Source organism: Phoenix dactylifera, chromosome 3, assembly GCF_009389715.1.
Source record: "Phoenix dactylifera cultivar Barhee BC4 chromosome 3, palm_55x_up_171113_PBpolish2nd_filt_p, whole genome shotgun sequence".
Lineage (NCBI taxonomy): Eukaryota > Viridiplantae > Streptophyta > Magnoliopsida > Arecales > Arecaceae > Phoenix > Phoenix dactylifera.
The window spans coordinates 14,954,812-14,970,063 of NC_052394.1; the positions used below are offsets into that span (position 1 = coordinate 14,954,812).

The following is a 15,252-nucleotide window of genomic DNA, read 5'->3' on the forward strand; positions in this document are numbered from 1 at the left end:
AACCTAAACCGCCTCCTTCGTAAGATTATTATTTTTTACTTCCTCCTTTCTTTTTGAACATGTAGTGGTCTAGTAGCTTCTCTTTCCCATGTTACAAGTGGTTATTAAGCCTTAAAAGGCCATATAAAGATCCTAGGAAGCTCCACTCCTCATGAATTATTCCCATCATCAACAAGATTCAAGCCGTTGATGGAGACGATGAACATATATCAGCACAAGCCAATCGTTTTTTGGGTTGAGCAATTCCAGATCAATCAACAAACACATGGAGGTTGGAGAATTCGAGCAACAATCCCACAAAAAAAAATTCAAGAGATTATACCAAGGAATCACAAGAATATAATAAACAAACTCACAACATGAGTCTGAAGCAACAAAACTGTTGGAATAACAACAAAACATTAAGCTCATTTTCAGCATTTACAGACTGATTTGCTGCCATGCATCGTATCAACCAGAATGACCGAAACTCAGAAATGCTTCCATAGCTGACAGAATATTCTCCCATCAAATTTTGAATTAAAACAAACAAGAAGATGCCAAATTGAGCACCTTAACTGTCAGCATTCACATCTTCAAAGAGCTGCCAGCCAACAACCTGCATGCTTGGATCGATGTCTTAGACCCTGTTCCTTGCTTTTGATACAAGTCAAAATAAGAAGATGGCAACCCTGCTTGGTCTCCTGTTCACAAAGTCAACGAAGAAAGACAAACAGCTGAACTTGCCTGCAACTTGTTTCCAAAGATAAATTCAGCCTAAACGAAGATAAACACTTAAAGATGGGGTTAAAAAGATGAAATTTCTCTTCCAAAGTTGACAGGATACAAATGTGTATTTTACCCTAAAAAGAAGGGAAAGTCGTGAAGGAAGTCGTAAATTTAAATAGAGCTGATCTTGAGATTAGGAAGAAAAGAACCCATTTGAACAAGAGCAGTATTGTCTCTAACATATCCAGCTGCAATAATTGCGATTATTGAAATGTTGCCAGATTACCTGTTCTAAGAATCTAACAAATTCTCTGGTGAAGGTAGTGACTGAAGGCAGTGAAATCTTTAATCCAAATCCTGATAGTGACAATGGTGTTGATCCACAAGCTGCAGTTTTGATCTGATTTATCTAATCACAAACACTTGCATCTAAGCATGATACCGAAATGATTCCACCTGCCTTCTATAATTAACAACCTTCAGAAGTATTGCCGAAAAGAGACTCTAGTACATTCACCTGATATCCAAGCATCAAGGTGTTGCCTTGATTTAACTTGCACAATTAGAATTTAATTAAGCCCTCCAGTAGCTACAAACTCACCAATGTGTGAGATTGTCTCCAAGAAGTTAGAATAATACAAAAAGCCCTACGTTTCTTTACCTTCTTGACAAATCAAACAGGAGTAGTACTTCCTGGGGCACTGAATCCTAGCGAAACTTTACATAATTTGAGAGAGTAACCTGGGTTTATAAGAAGCAGATTTTACCCGACCAGTAAGTCAGCACAAATCACAACCTAAAGTCAGAGCCATGCCAACCTAGACCCCCGTAGAACCTCTTAAGTTGCCAGCAATTATTAGCACGACAATCATACTGATGGTTAATACTGTTCTCTCCAATTGTTGATATAATTCTCAAACCAGCAGATTGGATTCCACCAGGTCTATCACAAATCTCTTTACCAGAAAGCTCATGGTTTTGAACTCCTGGAATCAAAAGTAAGCATCAGTTACAGTTGACTTCCAACTGAAGATAATGAATGATATCTCTTGTTCTTCCAAGTTCCTAACCTGAATTACAAAGCACAGAAGAAAAAGAAGAAAAAATGGAAGGAACATCTGTAAGCAATCCTCCAGAAATTTATGACTCTACCCTACTTCGTCAAGTCTACTGGACTCGATGAACTAAAAGACTCATACCAAGCATAACCAGTGAGCAAATGCACTTAACATTGCCTGTTTCTAAGAACATCCACACACTTTTGCTGCCTTCACAAACATCATAAATATATAGTGACATTTTGAAATACATGCTAAATTTTTGAATAAGCTACCAGCATATGTCATGGTGGAGATTACTCATCTTTTTGCACAAAGAGGTCTAAGATCAGTAACCTGGAAAGAAATGTCACAGTAACTAGATAAAGAACCTCTAGGGTATCCCTTCTGTTCAGCTTACATAGATAAAAAATTACAAGAGTCATTCTAATGCATGGGCAACACATTTGCAATCACCAAGTGGACATAAAGGAAAAACATTATTCACTTTTGAGATCAACCTATCGGTTTTATTTTCCCAAATGTCATACACTTATTATTGAGCTCATCCTCTTCCAAATTTGCAAGTCGATGTACAATGTACTAAGGGGGTTGATTCACTTGCAATGCTTGACAATTAGGTACACTACCGATGCAATTGGCCTTCACTCAATGAGAATAAGAACAAAGAAAACACCGTTCACATTCTTTAATCCTACCATCAACAATAACAATCATTTGAAGAACGAGTTACGAATTCAGACCAGAACCAAAGGAAGCAAGAAACCTAAACTCAGATACCCCGCACAGGCATCCAAGTGAAATAATTTCTATCAACCTCCAGTTCTTATCAGGTAAAAAATATCCTTTCACTAAAATGACGACCTAAACCACATATTAGGACGGAGCCCAAAAAATAAATAGTGAATATTTAATGGGACTTACTAATCACAATGTTTTTTAATTTTTAAATCCAAAAAGAACTTTACAACTTTCTTCATAGTTTGAGTTTCTTTTTATAATTGGTTGTCAATGCTCCACCTTTATCTTCCAAGTTCATGAACCGCACCATGGTGCTTATATTTCTACCATATCAAAAATACGAACATATTCCATCTGCCATTTACCAATTTTGAATTTACCATCTCCCTTAAAATGCAAAAAGTATATACCAAAAAAATCACAAAAATAGTTACTAGTGAGTAGAAATTATTCAAATAAAGAATAATTGAGTAGAATATTGGCAAAGAATATTTCCAAATAAAGAAATTTTGAAATTATTCCAAATTTATTTTTAGAATAAGGAATTTATATTAATCTGAACCACAATCAAAATTTGAAATCATTGGCAAGTAGATTTTTAGAATAAAGAATTTCAAGGAAACATATTGCTGATTATTAAAAACTAGAAAATTTCCAAATAAAGAAAATCTAAAATTCTTTTAAATCTAAGTTAATTATATTAAGTAGAACTGGTGAGTGGAATATTTTCAAATATATATAGTCGCATAATTATCAACCAATAGAAAATTCCCAAATAAAGAAGTCATGATTGAGTAGAATATTGGCGAAGAATATTACCAAACAAAATTTTTTGAAAACATGCCAAATTTATTTTCAAAATAAGAAATTTCAAATAATTTATTTTTGACATAAAGAATTCAGATAAGGAAACACATTGCCAATTATTTACAAATAGAAAATATCAAATAAAGAATATTTGAGATTATTTGAATCATCTCTTCTCTATAAATATTGAAGAGATCCCTGACATCTCGATCGTACTTCATTTATTGTGATCCAGTAAGTGAGTCTTTTTATTCAACTTACTAGAGATTAATTTTCATTGGCTTGTAAGTACAAACAAGCATCTCTTCTTCTTCCTCATCAGACAATATCACTAGCCCCCAGGGGTAATAATGAATACCAACGAAAACTAGGAACATATGGTGTTATATTGCATGTTACCTGTTCTTCAACGAGATGATCACCCATTATTTCATGCAAACTTTATTATAGTAAACTGTCATTAATATTAACATTAAACAATCAATAATGTTTTTAATCATTTGTTTAAATTTAACAAGTGATTCATTTTTTACTCTTCTACTAAGTAGATTTCTTATTAAATATTTTTATTCTTTTTTAAAAGTTTTTGAGTTTATTCTAACTTATATTCTTTAGTTCTATTTCTATATTTAAGTTTGTATCTTTGAATTTATACTTTTACTACTAATACATTTACTTCAAAAAATAAAATCATATAACTAAGTTATTTTCCAATGCTAACTATCATTACTTTTGCTAAATGTGCATTGGACATACCTGGATGCTAGTAATAACAAAGGCATAAGTAGAATATTTTTTTTAATGTAACAAAAACAATTGAAACTTCTTTAGAGTAGCAAATACATGACAAAAACTTCTTCAAAGCAACAATCACAAGAAGCATCCAAATGCATGACAAACTATGCTTAGTAAAGGATAACAAAAAAATACCTACTCAATGGAAAAACTGCATGTCACAAAAAATGAACATGAACTGACACTTTAAAATAGTAGTTAGCAGAAAAACCAGTAACTATAGGGTATATCAAAGAAAGTTCAGGATGATAGGTCATTTTGATGAGGAAAAGCATGCGTGGATGTGAAGCAAAGGATATCTTAAAAAGCAAAGGGATTGAGATTATTCCAGAATCCATTTTCTGATTTTAAAGTGTAAGTCAGAAATTGTCAATGGTGTGAAGAGTATTGCAGAATCCATCATTGCTATCAGAGAAGAACACTAAGGATGGATGACTTGAATTAGGAGTCCTCTGAAATGCCTATATCCATGTTCGCCAAAGATATATATTTCTTCCACTCAAGTAATGTTCTAAGAAGGCAATATCAGTTAAAAGAAACACAGATAAAAACACAGGAGATATTTATTTATTTATTTACCTTTCCAAATCGAACTAGAGACCTCTTCACATTGCAGGTGCTAAGCAGACAAGCATCAATCAACCGAGGAAGTCTATTTGGTGGTTATATATTGATTACAACACTTTATGTATCAGGCCTGTTTTCCACCAATGCATGTTCTTCATCTTTCAAGTCCATGTATGCATTGCATATCGTAATTTGCATAAGTGGTCTACTTGTCAACCCTTTAATGGTGTGCAACTCGTATGGTGGTAAAATATAATGCTCAACCATTAAATTGCAAAATTCACTAAAAATTCAACCCTGAAGGAAAAACTTAAGAAGTGGAGATGGATTTTATTTCTTCTAATTATATAGATTAATTTGAGTTGTTATCATAAAGTGATAGGAATTCTGGTTGGTTTTTGCACCGAGTGCATCATACAAAACATTTTGCTACTTGCGAAAATTCTAAGATGAGTACATGAGTAAAACGTAAACTCGCTCTAGACCTAATTTAAACCCAAGGACTATTTGGCATTGTTTTATTTCTTATTTTCTATTAAAAAAATAAAATTGCAAAAAACAAGACAAAAAACATGTTCGGTGCTGTTGTTTTTATTTTCTGATTGTCAAAAGTTACTTTCATTATTTCTCAAAAATAAAAGAAAGATATTCAAAAATAAGAAATTCATGCTTTTTGCCACCACCACTAATATTTCTGCCATTGCCACCACCACGCTACCATCCCCACTATCGTTGCTACCTTCACCATACAATTGCTATCATTGCCGCCTCCACCATATCGCCAACACCCCCACCACCACCATTATTGCTGCAGCCATATCATTGCTATATCATAACCGCCTTTATCATATAGCTAGCACTCCCGCCACCACCATTACCATTGCAGCGACACCACCACTACCATCATCGCTGCCTCCATGTAGCCAGCACCACCATCGCTGCCGCCACTGCATCACCACCGCCACCATCGTCGCCTTTACCACATCGCCGGTACTCCCACCACTACCAATGCCACCACCACCATTGTTGCCACTTTTGCCGCACTACTGCCACCCCCACCAGCAATACCACTTGCATCTCCACTGCCTTCGTCTCTATAGCCATCACCTCTGCCACCATCACTATGTTTATTTTTTTTTTTTAAAGAAATGATTGCACCAAACATGTTTACATTTTTAAAATCAGAAAAAAATGAACATGGAATGCCTACTTTTTGTTTCAAAAAATAGAAAAAATGAAAGTAATGCTGAGCGACACCTAACATTCTCAATTAAAATTAATCTCACACACAAATCATGACATGAACCATGCAATGAAAAGATTCTTTGAAGTGTCATCTAGTTACAAAATTATTCAACTGTCACTTGTGACTGAGAACTGCTCTACATGTGTAACTCATTTACGAATTCAAATTTCAAAGCACTGCCCATTCAGAATGTGATATATATGCTGAAGAATGATCAAAGTGTCTAGGTTACCTACATTCACAGCTCTGCCACAAATCTTGGAAATCAAAACCTAATTTGCAACATGACAACTTCTTAATTCTGAGATAAGAGTGAACAAAAAAATCAAATGGAGAGTTAATAATGTAAAGAGAATGATAATCACTTAACAGTGAGCATCTTGCAGTGTTGTTAGCATGGAAGAAACATCAAAAATTGCTTAAGGTTGTGGTTGAAAGTGATAAATTCAAAAGAATGGGTCACATGATGTATTAACTGCTGTGTGACCATAATAGACCAAATGATACAATACCCTTTTGTGAAACAGTGTGGCGATCTGATATGATCACACAGCACATTTTTTTGTATGGTTTCCAGAGTAGGTTCAGATATTGCTTATATCATCACAGAGGCCAACAAAACCTCCTAAGCTCCTGCTCTGCACACAGTCAATATATGTTATACAAAGGTTCTTGAATCCTGACAATATCATCTTTGCATGATTTTGCTTAGTTATTGAATGACATTTTATGGTTTTTCCTTGAAACTTCTCACCAATATATTGAAACTTGACTCTACATACTGCATCAGCTTCTTAATAGTCTTTAAGTATATACACATGCAATGCAACAAACTGTCCATACCTGCAAACAAACAAGATGAAAAGATTACTCAAAGTTGAAAAGTTATCCATTTAGCTGAGAAGAAAACTTCATAGGCACACTAACAAAGTGTAAAACAGAAAGTACATTCCAGGGTCCTAAATGTATCTTATAATGTGTACACAGTGAAAATTTAAAATTGATATGGACAAGACAATAACCACGATAAAGGACAGTTATCATTCCACAAAGAACAAGGAACTAGAAGAGAATAAAATGAAATTATATGATACAACCAGAAAAAATAAAACCAAAGGTCCAAAATCACAGCTACTGCTTTTCTTGGAACAAGTGGAATATAATAAAACAGCCCAAAACACATACACAATATAAAATTAAGCATGCTTGGAACACATAGCATTCAATATCGATAGATGTCCAGCATGCAGTCAGGTAACATTGTGTTTGCAAGGAAGACAAGACGTTCAATGAACAATGAACAAGTTCATATTACAATCACAGTTTTACTATGAACATTATTAACAAAAACAAGATCTTCAAAAATAGCTGTTGCAAGTTATATGAAACAGCTAACTCATTTTGCAACAACAAGCAACACAGAGTACATTCACAAGAGTCATCGAGAAAAACTGAATATGTAAAGTTGGTAACACTACAATTTGATACCATCTGCGAAAGTCCCTGCCTGACCATATGTCATGATAGAGACCGTTACTTGTGTCACGTTTATCGAGCTCTTGATATAGATGCTTGCAGAACTAGATTTACAGTTACAATTATATCCAAACAAAAAAAAAATCAAAGAACCAATGAAAGCTTATAGCCATAAAAACTATGAAATGGATCTCTTATCCCATGCACCACCTGATTCAGCTAATCTATCATGATTTATCGGCCAACACAAGCACATGGAGTTCCACAGCTACATAGCCAGGGGCTGCTTAGCATATACTGTGTTCTGACATGGATAGTTTGTCCTATTTCTTCCTCTGCAATCAGTCCAGCTATTATTTGACTGATAACCATCCACCTGGTACTTAGGTTTCGTATATCTTGAACCGAACCGACCACCTCCATTTCTCTTTCTTCCATTTCTTCTATTTGGCTCACTATTCCTGTTCTCCCAAGTTCCGCATGGATTTCTCCTCCAATTATCCCAGTAATTGTCAGTCCCATATACCAATGGTTTATCCTGCACAACTCCCTTGCCCCAAACTCCACCACTGCAAACCCATGCAGTGCCAGAATCATTCTTTATATCCCAACTTGAGCAGTAGGTCTCAGATGCATTCCCCCATCCACTGGGTCTTATTTGTTCAATATAAGCATCCCAGTTTGCAGAGCTATGCTCACCAGTTTTCTTATTTGAAGGGACAGGGTCCTCTGCATCACCCCACCCAGAAGCTGGAACTGGTTTGTCTGTAAAGATAAAGGAATCCCAGCCATTAGTTGGAGTATTATACACATCAGCAGGGGCTGGAGGTGGTTCATCTAAATCTGCCACCAGATCAGGATCGACAATAGCATCTTGGTCAACTTCATCAATATACAGATCTGGGTCAGGCAGAGGGATGTTACAATGGAAACCATTATACTCTGCATAGAACCGGGCCTTTGCACTCTGAAAAGCCTCTAAAGCAGCTGAATCATCCCACTGTATCACATTCTTATACAGACCCATAAATTTCTTGTTTTCACAGAACCTCTTCCATGGAATTGCACCCACATGCATGCAGAATTTCTTCTCCCACAAAGGAACTGATGGAACCTCAGATCCTGAAAACAAAACAAAAGAACATAAATTTAAGTGAGAAACAGTACCACAGTATAACTAATCAAAAAAAGCCATCTTTTGAAACCATGATAATAACAATGCAAGATAGTCCAAGCAACTATATAAGATGCTAGCAATGGAATTCAACCAACAATCACAATCTTATAGAATGGCATAAGCTGGAATATTGCTAGGGAAACTATGACCATACAATGTACGAATAAGTTAGTCATGCCTAAAAGAATGATACAACGTGGCAGCACCAGCAGTTTGTTCAGAGAAATATAAATAAAGTTCCAGTTATTTGACATGAAGGGAAATCATGAACCTGCACCTCCTTTCTTATGATAGGAAGAAAATGTTTTATACGTTTATATTTCTCTAAATTTCAAATGACAAAAATTAGGAAGAATTGGAGGAGAGACAAAGATCTAAGATTTGCAACCTTCTAAAATAACACACATCCACCACAAAATAGTAGAAATTTATGTTGAAATCTATATCTAATCTCACTTAAGAAGGCAATACTTGAACAAAGAATCAGACTTAGTTAGGATCATAGGATCAGGATCACAGCCAAAACTCATTCTGATCCTGTCTAGTGCTTTATGTTAAATTTCTCCCTCTTCCATACCTTCAGAAGCAAACCTTTGCTGGCACCACCTCATCTGCTCAACCATTGTTCCCCATCAGATAGTAATGGAATGGGCTATGTGGGAGGTGGACCAGAAAGTGTGGCAAGTAGCAGTCTTTGAGGCAAGCTGCTTGTGGTTGGCAAGATTAGTTATAGGAGATTGGTAAGGCATAATGGTTTGCATGCTGCAGAAGTTGCAGGATGGAGAAGTGTTGAGGGTTAGCAGATTACACAAAACAATGGAGGATTTGCACAAGGCCGCAAGCGGGCAAGTTAGGTCTAACAGAACTTGACTCTGATATGACAAAATATGACTCAGGATTTAAGATTTAGACCAAGATCTGACTCATTCAATTGGTTGAGTGGGTCAAGTTCCCTTCAAGTTGACTTTATGTTGAATTTGGATATACCCTGCTTTTAGGACTAGTATTGATCGGGTCATAGCGGGTTCTGATTGTATGGTTGCATCGAATACCATGTGATCCAATTCTAAGTGCATGGGAATTCATATCTTAGACAAAATCCATCACAAATCTACAGGTTTGAACTTGAAGTAGGTGTTGAACTCAGATCAGGTATCATTCATGTCCAAGGATTGTTTGACCATTATTGGAGGATCAAGGTGGATAAACAAGGTTGGTGGACACAAGTTGCAATTGAGTCACAGAGGTGGTGAAGAAAAAAAAGCAATGGGTTATGGGCTAGGTCAAGGGGGCAAAGGTGGTGAGTACAGCTTGCAAGCAGCAGAAGAATAGCAGGTGAGATCGTGAAATGTGGAGTAGGTGATACAGGGTTGCTTGAAAACTCTCAGACAATGAAGTGGGTACGTGTGATTGGTTTTCAGTTTTCTTGAAATATTCCGACTAAAACCAAATCTGACCATAATTGCATCGCATTTTGCAGATTTAGATCTCCTTTCTCAAATCCAGATTCTCCTCATTAAATGACCAATGAATCAGGTTAACAGCCTTTATATATCATTTGCATCCCCAGGTATACAGAACTAAATAAATTCTGAGGCAAAGCCCAGACTCCATATCTCCAACATTTCACAATCTTTTTCTTTTAAGTTTTGTATAACTAGAATGAACCCTTTAATTTACAATCTCCAGGATCTCAATCCTATAGAATATAACAATTCCAAAAACTATCATGGAACTTCAATAGCTAGGCTGCTCCATTGTGACCTTGGTGTTGTAGGTTCAAAACATAGAAACAGCCTCTCCGCATGTGGGATAAGGCTGCTTACATCTGACCCTCCCCAAGCCACCAATGGTGGAGCTTCGTGCATTAGGATACCCTTTCTTCATGGAACTCAAATACTCATAAAATAATAGCTATGGAACACCTAAACAAAGCTACTATTATACATTTCAAATCTATATATGGAAAATAACTCCAATCAACAACAACATATTAAAGGAAGACACTGGACGAACTGGGAATTGAAATGATAATTATACAGATAATATAAAAATAACTGTCAAAGTGGTCCAGCATGCTAATCTTATAAATGAAGGAAAACATATCAGAAAAACAAGACTTTCCATATCAAGATTAAAAGTTCGGATGAACAACTGAAAGAATTCAGTTTATTCCCACAAAAGAAAAAAGAACTTATCCAAATCAAAGGGCTCTATGTTCGAAAAAGCCCATGTAGGGTTGAGGCAGAGCTCTAAGATCACATGTCGGGTCCTAATAAACAGAATACGACCTCTCAGCCTTATGATTGAGAAAAAGAAAAAGAACTAAAAATCCCAAAACAGTATTGCCAAATGTTTTTTTCAAAAAGAAAAAAAAAATAAAATCGTGTTTTCAAATTTCTGATAAAGACAATGCAACTACTTCCCAAGACACATCAAATACTTGGTTAAATTAACTTAAAAATAAATTACTTAGTTCTTCATAGTCAGTTGCATCCTAGTTCCCAACCAAACATTCAAACCATGTATATGGAACAGAAACCCACTCAATCATCAGCACGATCAAAACCCAAATAAGATGTAAAATAACCCGAGATGCTACTAAGGATTAAATCTCCCCTAAGATTATACCTCATTATCCTTATGCACTCAAAACCAGGCCTCATCCCAAACCAAGTTAGCCCATCCCACTTCCACATACCCAAACCAAATCACAAGAACCCAGGGAAAATGACCACGATCATAAAGATATAAACACCAAGAGACAGCTAAACCAAAATCAATCAACAAACAAAGAAGAAGCAAGAAATATAGATCAAGAAATTACTCTATACTCCAGAAAAAGCACCAAGCAAGGCAAAACCCAGAAAGAAACTAGAAATCAAAGCCCAAGAAGCAAACTTTAGAACCAAAAAAAGATTGAAATTAGCCAGAAACAAAGACCTAACTCCCAAGATTTACCAGGGGCATGGGGCGGCCTCCAAGATTTAGTCCCTCTGCTGCCTCCCTCCTTGTAACGGTAGCTCTGCTCCCCGTTCCACGACCCCCTCCACTCCCCGGCCATCTCTAAACCCCAAAGAAGAACGTTTTCCGAAAAAAGGTCGGATCTTTTCCCCCAAGTTCAAAAGCCAGACCCAAATAGAACCAAAAACGGGAGAAAATCCAAGAAAAAGGCCAAACCGAAGCAGTAGATGATGCAGTCCGAGAGTAGACGAGAAATACTTCGGTGATGGGAAGTTGACAAGGCGAGAGGTCCGGGGATTTAAAAGTAAAAAAAAAAAAAAAAGGAGAAAAAATCGTGGGAAAAAACACGAGGCGGTATTGGGGAGGGAACCGTTTTGCTTACGTAGCGGGATGCTTTTATTTCTTTTATTGATTGTTTTTGTTTATATTAGAATTTTTTATGTTATCTTTTATATTTTTTTTGAGACTGATGACAATCTACGGAGCGCCGTTTCGACACGACAGGGTGGATTCGTAGGTTTTGGGCGGCGGTCTCGGCAAAATTGACCTCGAGATCCTTCTTTATTACGGTTCTGCCATTTTTTCTTGAATTGGCACTCGCCGCCGTCGTTAAAAGAAAGATCCTTCGTTATTACGTTTCTGCCATTGTTTCATGGTTTGGCACGCGCCGCCATCGGAAGATGCTGAGTTGATTGGATCTTGTTTGATTCCTTTTTTTCTTGGTAAATTCCATTTTTGCCCTTCGTAAAACACGGGAAAAGAAGGGGGGAAAAGAAGGGGGGAAAGTGTGGTCAACAGAAAAATAATGAGATGCCACTTGTTTGGTTGGAGTTTTCAAAGAAGAGAGAAGGGAAAGTTGTATTCCCATGAAAATGTGATTCCCACATTTCATGGGAAAGTCTTTTCCATGAAAAACATGGAAAAGTTACTTTCCCATTAGGTGGGAATCACTCCATTTTTACTTTTTTCCAAAAAGTCCCTTCAGCATTAAAGAAGCATTAAAGAGGCATTAAAAATCTAATTTTTATTAAGGGCATAATAGGAATTATATATAACTTTCCTAGGAAAGTTGATGGCCAACCAAACATAAGTACCTTGGAAATTTGTCACTTTCCCATGGTCAACCAAACATGCCAAAAGTACTTTCTTAGGCATTCTCTTTCTAGGAATTTGTTTTCCAAGAATCATATTCCTATGAAAGAAAATGCTTTCCGCGAACCAAACGAGCCCAAAGATGGAGATTTACGTAGGCACAAGAGCAATAATATCATATTTCTTTTTCTTTGGAAAGGGGAGGCACTACTTTTTTTTATTATTATTTTTAGAGGTGTGAGGAAGGCACTAATATCACGGTACTACTAGTAAGGGTACCAGTTTGGTTCGCTAGTAAAATCATTGGAAGTCATATCGCCAACTTAAAGTTTGGGACTTGCATTCATTAGAATTTATGATGCAATAAATTTTTCACCCATTTTTCTCATCTTCTTCTAAAAGTAACATGCGTGCTACAGCTTCCTAAATCCTCAATAAATTCCAGTCTACCGTTAATTTTGCACTCGGAAATATAATTTTTAATTTCTAACTACTTAATTTATAACAGATTTGTCTTGTTGACTAAACTCCACCTCCATCATGCCACTATTAATTGATTTCCATGCATTCGGCTCCTTCTAAATTACAACACGCAGTTAAGGATGGTAATTTATGAGATCCGATGTATCTCTGGACAACCTATACTTTGAGTGAATTCAATTTAACATAAATAAATTTAGATCGTAAGTAGGTCAACTTGTCTAAATCTATTTATTAAATATATTAAATTTAAATTTAAATTTTTGATCCATTTAACTTATTTTGATCTATTTAATAAATAGATCGAATTATGATCTGACCCGTTTAATAATTGAGACGGGTTCTTTAAAACCTATTTAACCTTTTTAAAACCTGCTTAATCGATTTTCAATCTATTTAACCCGATCCGCTTAACCTGTTTAAATCTATTTAACCTGTGCAAAATACATCCAACCTATTTAATCCGTTTAACCTATTTAATAAATAAGTTTTATGGATCGGATCGTGTCGGATTATCTGTTAAATGAAAAAGGCCGAATTCAGATTTCAAATTTTCACTTATTTAATAAATAAGTCAGATTTGGGTTGATGAATCTTTGACTCGATCTGCATCCAATCCGATTCATATCTAGCCCAACCCAACCCTACTATCACCCCTGTGTGCGCAATTGTTAACTAATCGGGGATGATGGAAGCCATGATTTGCATTAACCAGTTAAGTATTGTATTTAAAGCACAACATTTTATCATTGTTTATAGTTATGTGATTATCAAGTGTTTTGTTTAATAATGTCTGTAATTGGTCTCATGCAATAAGAACTGCATTGAGGTCCAAAAGATCCTGAATGGATGTTGGGTGGTTGCTTTTTTTGGGGATTATTAATGGTATCAGCTGCAACTTTTAATAGAAGATCCTAGTATCATGAATTATAGAATAAGACATAAAAATACAAATGAAAACATTATGAAAAGATTATTATAGTATGATAAGTTTTGCATTGTAGCAATGCATGACGAAATTACAACTTCTGGGGTAAAAGTCATTTTTGTACCACATATAAAGCACTAAAAACTAAAGACACTTGCACATACTTATTTATTTTATTAATCTCATCTTTCTATTTTAACATGCATCCTTCTCCCTAGATACAATAGTGAGGGTATACACTTGTGCATTGTCTCACTTATTCACAATGAAGGACTTCTTTTTCTTATGAATTATGAAATTATTATTCCATGTACTACAAAAATTATGGCTATGTAGTCTTGAAACTCTTGTGTATAATTTCATGAGACACTTCATATTTATTGGTATGTCCCTCTATTATAGCTTTAGAATTGATATAATTATACATGGGGAATACTATGCTTATAAAAACTATTGCCTATTATACAAAATCCTAGTTATTCTAGAAAATATACTTTTCGAGTACACAAGAAATTGAACTGATAAGACGACATTATGTAGATAACTATTTTAAGTAAATACTAAAAAAAAATGTTATGATGGATTATTAACTTTCAAAACGAAAAATATATATTTAAAAGACTAATCCAAAATAGAGAAGATAATATCAAGTATTAATATTATAAAAAGAATGGAACTTCCATAAAAGTTGATTTTTCTTTGCTTTTTCACTCACACTCTCTCTGATTTGTCTTCCTCAATTTCCACTCTCATTATCAGCAAGTAAGATAAGCAATCAAACTACTAAACCAACTAATATTATACTTATAATGCGTAAGATGTATAATGTATTTTCTATCAGTACTCTGCAAAAAATTGCTATGTTTATCTTTATTTAAAATATAAGACATGTTTTACATTGAGACTACCATATAAATTATTGTTCGCATATATTTTTCACACCTTATCTATTTACTATTTTTACTCATATAACAGAAAGGTGTACAAAAATTTCAAATAGAAGAAACAACATAAAGTTCATATTTGAACTATAAATTTAAGTACAGTGTGTAAATAATATCCTTTTATGTTTGTTTTAAAAGTATTTCAGCAAAATCTCATAGTCAAAGGGGACCCAACAAATAAGATACGGGGTATTAATGTCCCATAATAACTGTTAAAGAGATTTTATAAGATCTTGTCTTGTGGATATCAAGCAACACTTTTTTTAATC

At 35.1% G+C, this 15,252-nt stretch overlaps 1 protein-coding gene across 7 annotated transcripts; it reads right to left on the minus strand.

Annotated features, from left to right (window-relative positions):
• Positions 1 to 298: 298 nt before the first annotated feature.
• On the minus strand, positions 299 to 11,920 carry LOC103719219. Of its 7 annotated transcripts, none has more exons than XR_005511043.1 (4): positions 11,537 to 11,919; positions 7,609 to 8,520; positions 6,677 to 6,765; positions 299 to 683 (listed from the first exon to the last, which is right to left on the minus strand). XR_005511043.1 is itself a non-coding variant. In XM_026809299.2 (2 exons), the coding sequence occupies exons 1-2, from the start codon at positions 11,637 to 11,639 to the stop codon at positions 7,667 to 7,669; spliced, it is 957 nt and encodes a 318-aa protein (XP_026665100.1). In that variant the 5' UTR covers positions 11,640 to 11,920; the 3' UTR covers positions 7,364 to 7,666. The 7 variants fall into 7 exon arrangements, 1 of the variants encoding a protein (XP_026665100.1); XR_005511042.1 differs by having other exon boundaries at positions 995 to 6,765; XR_003387912.2 differs by lacking the exon at positions 6,677 to 6,765 and having other exon boundaries at positions 11,537 to 11,920.
• Positions 11,921 to 15,252: the final 3,332 nt, after the last annotated feature.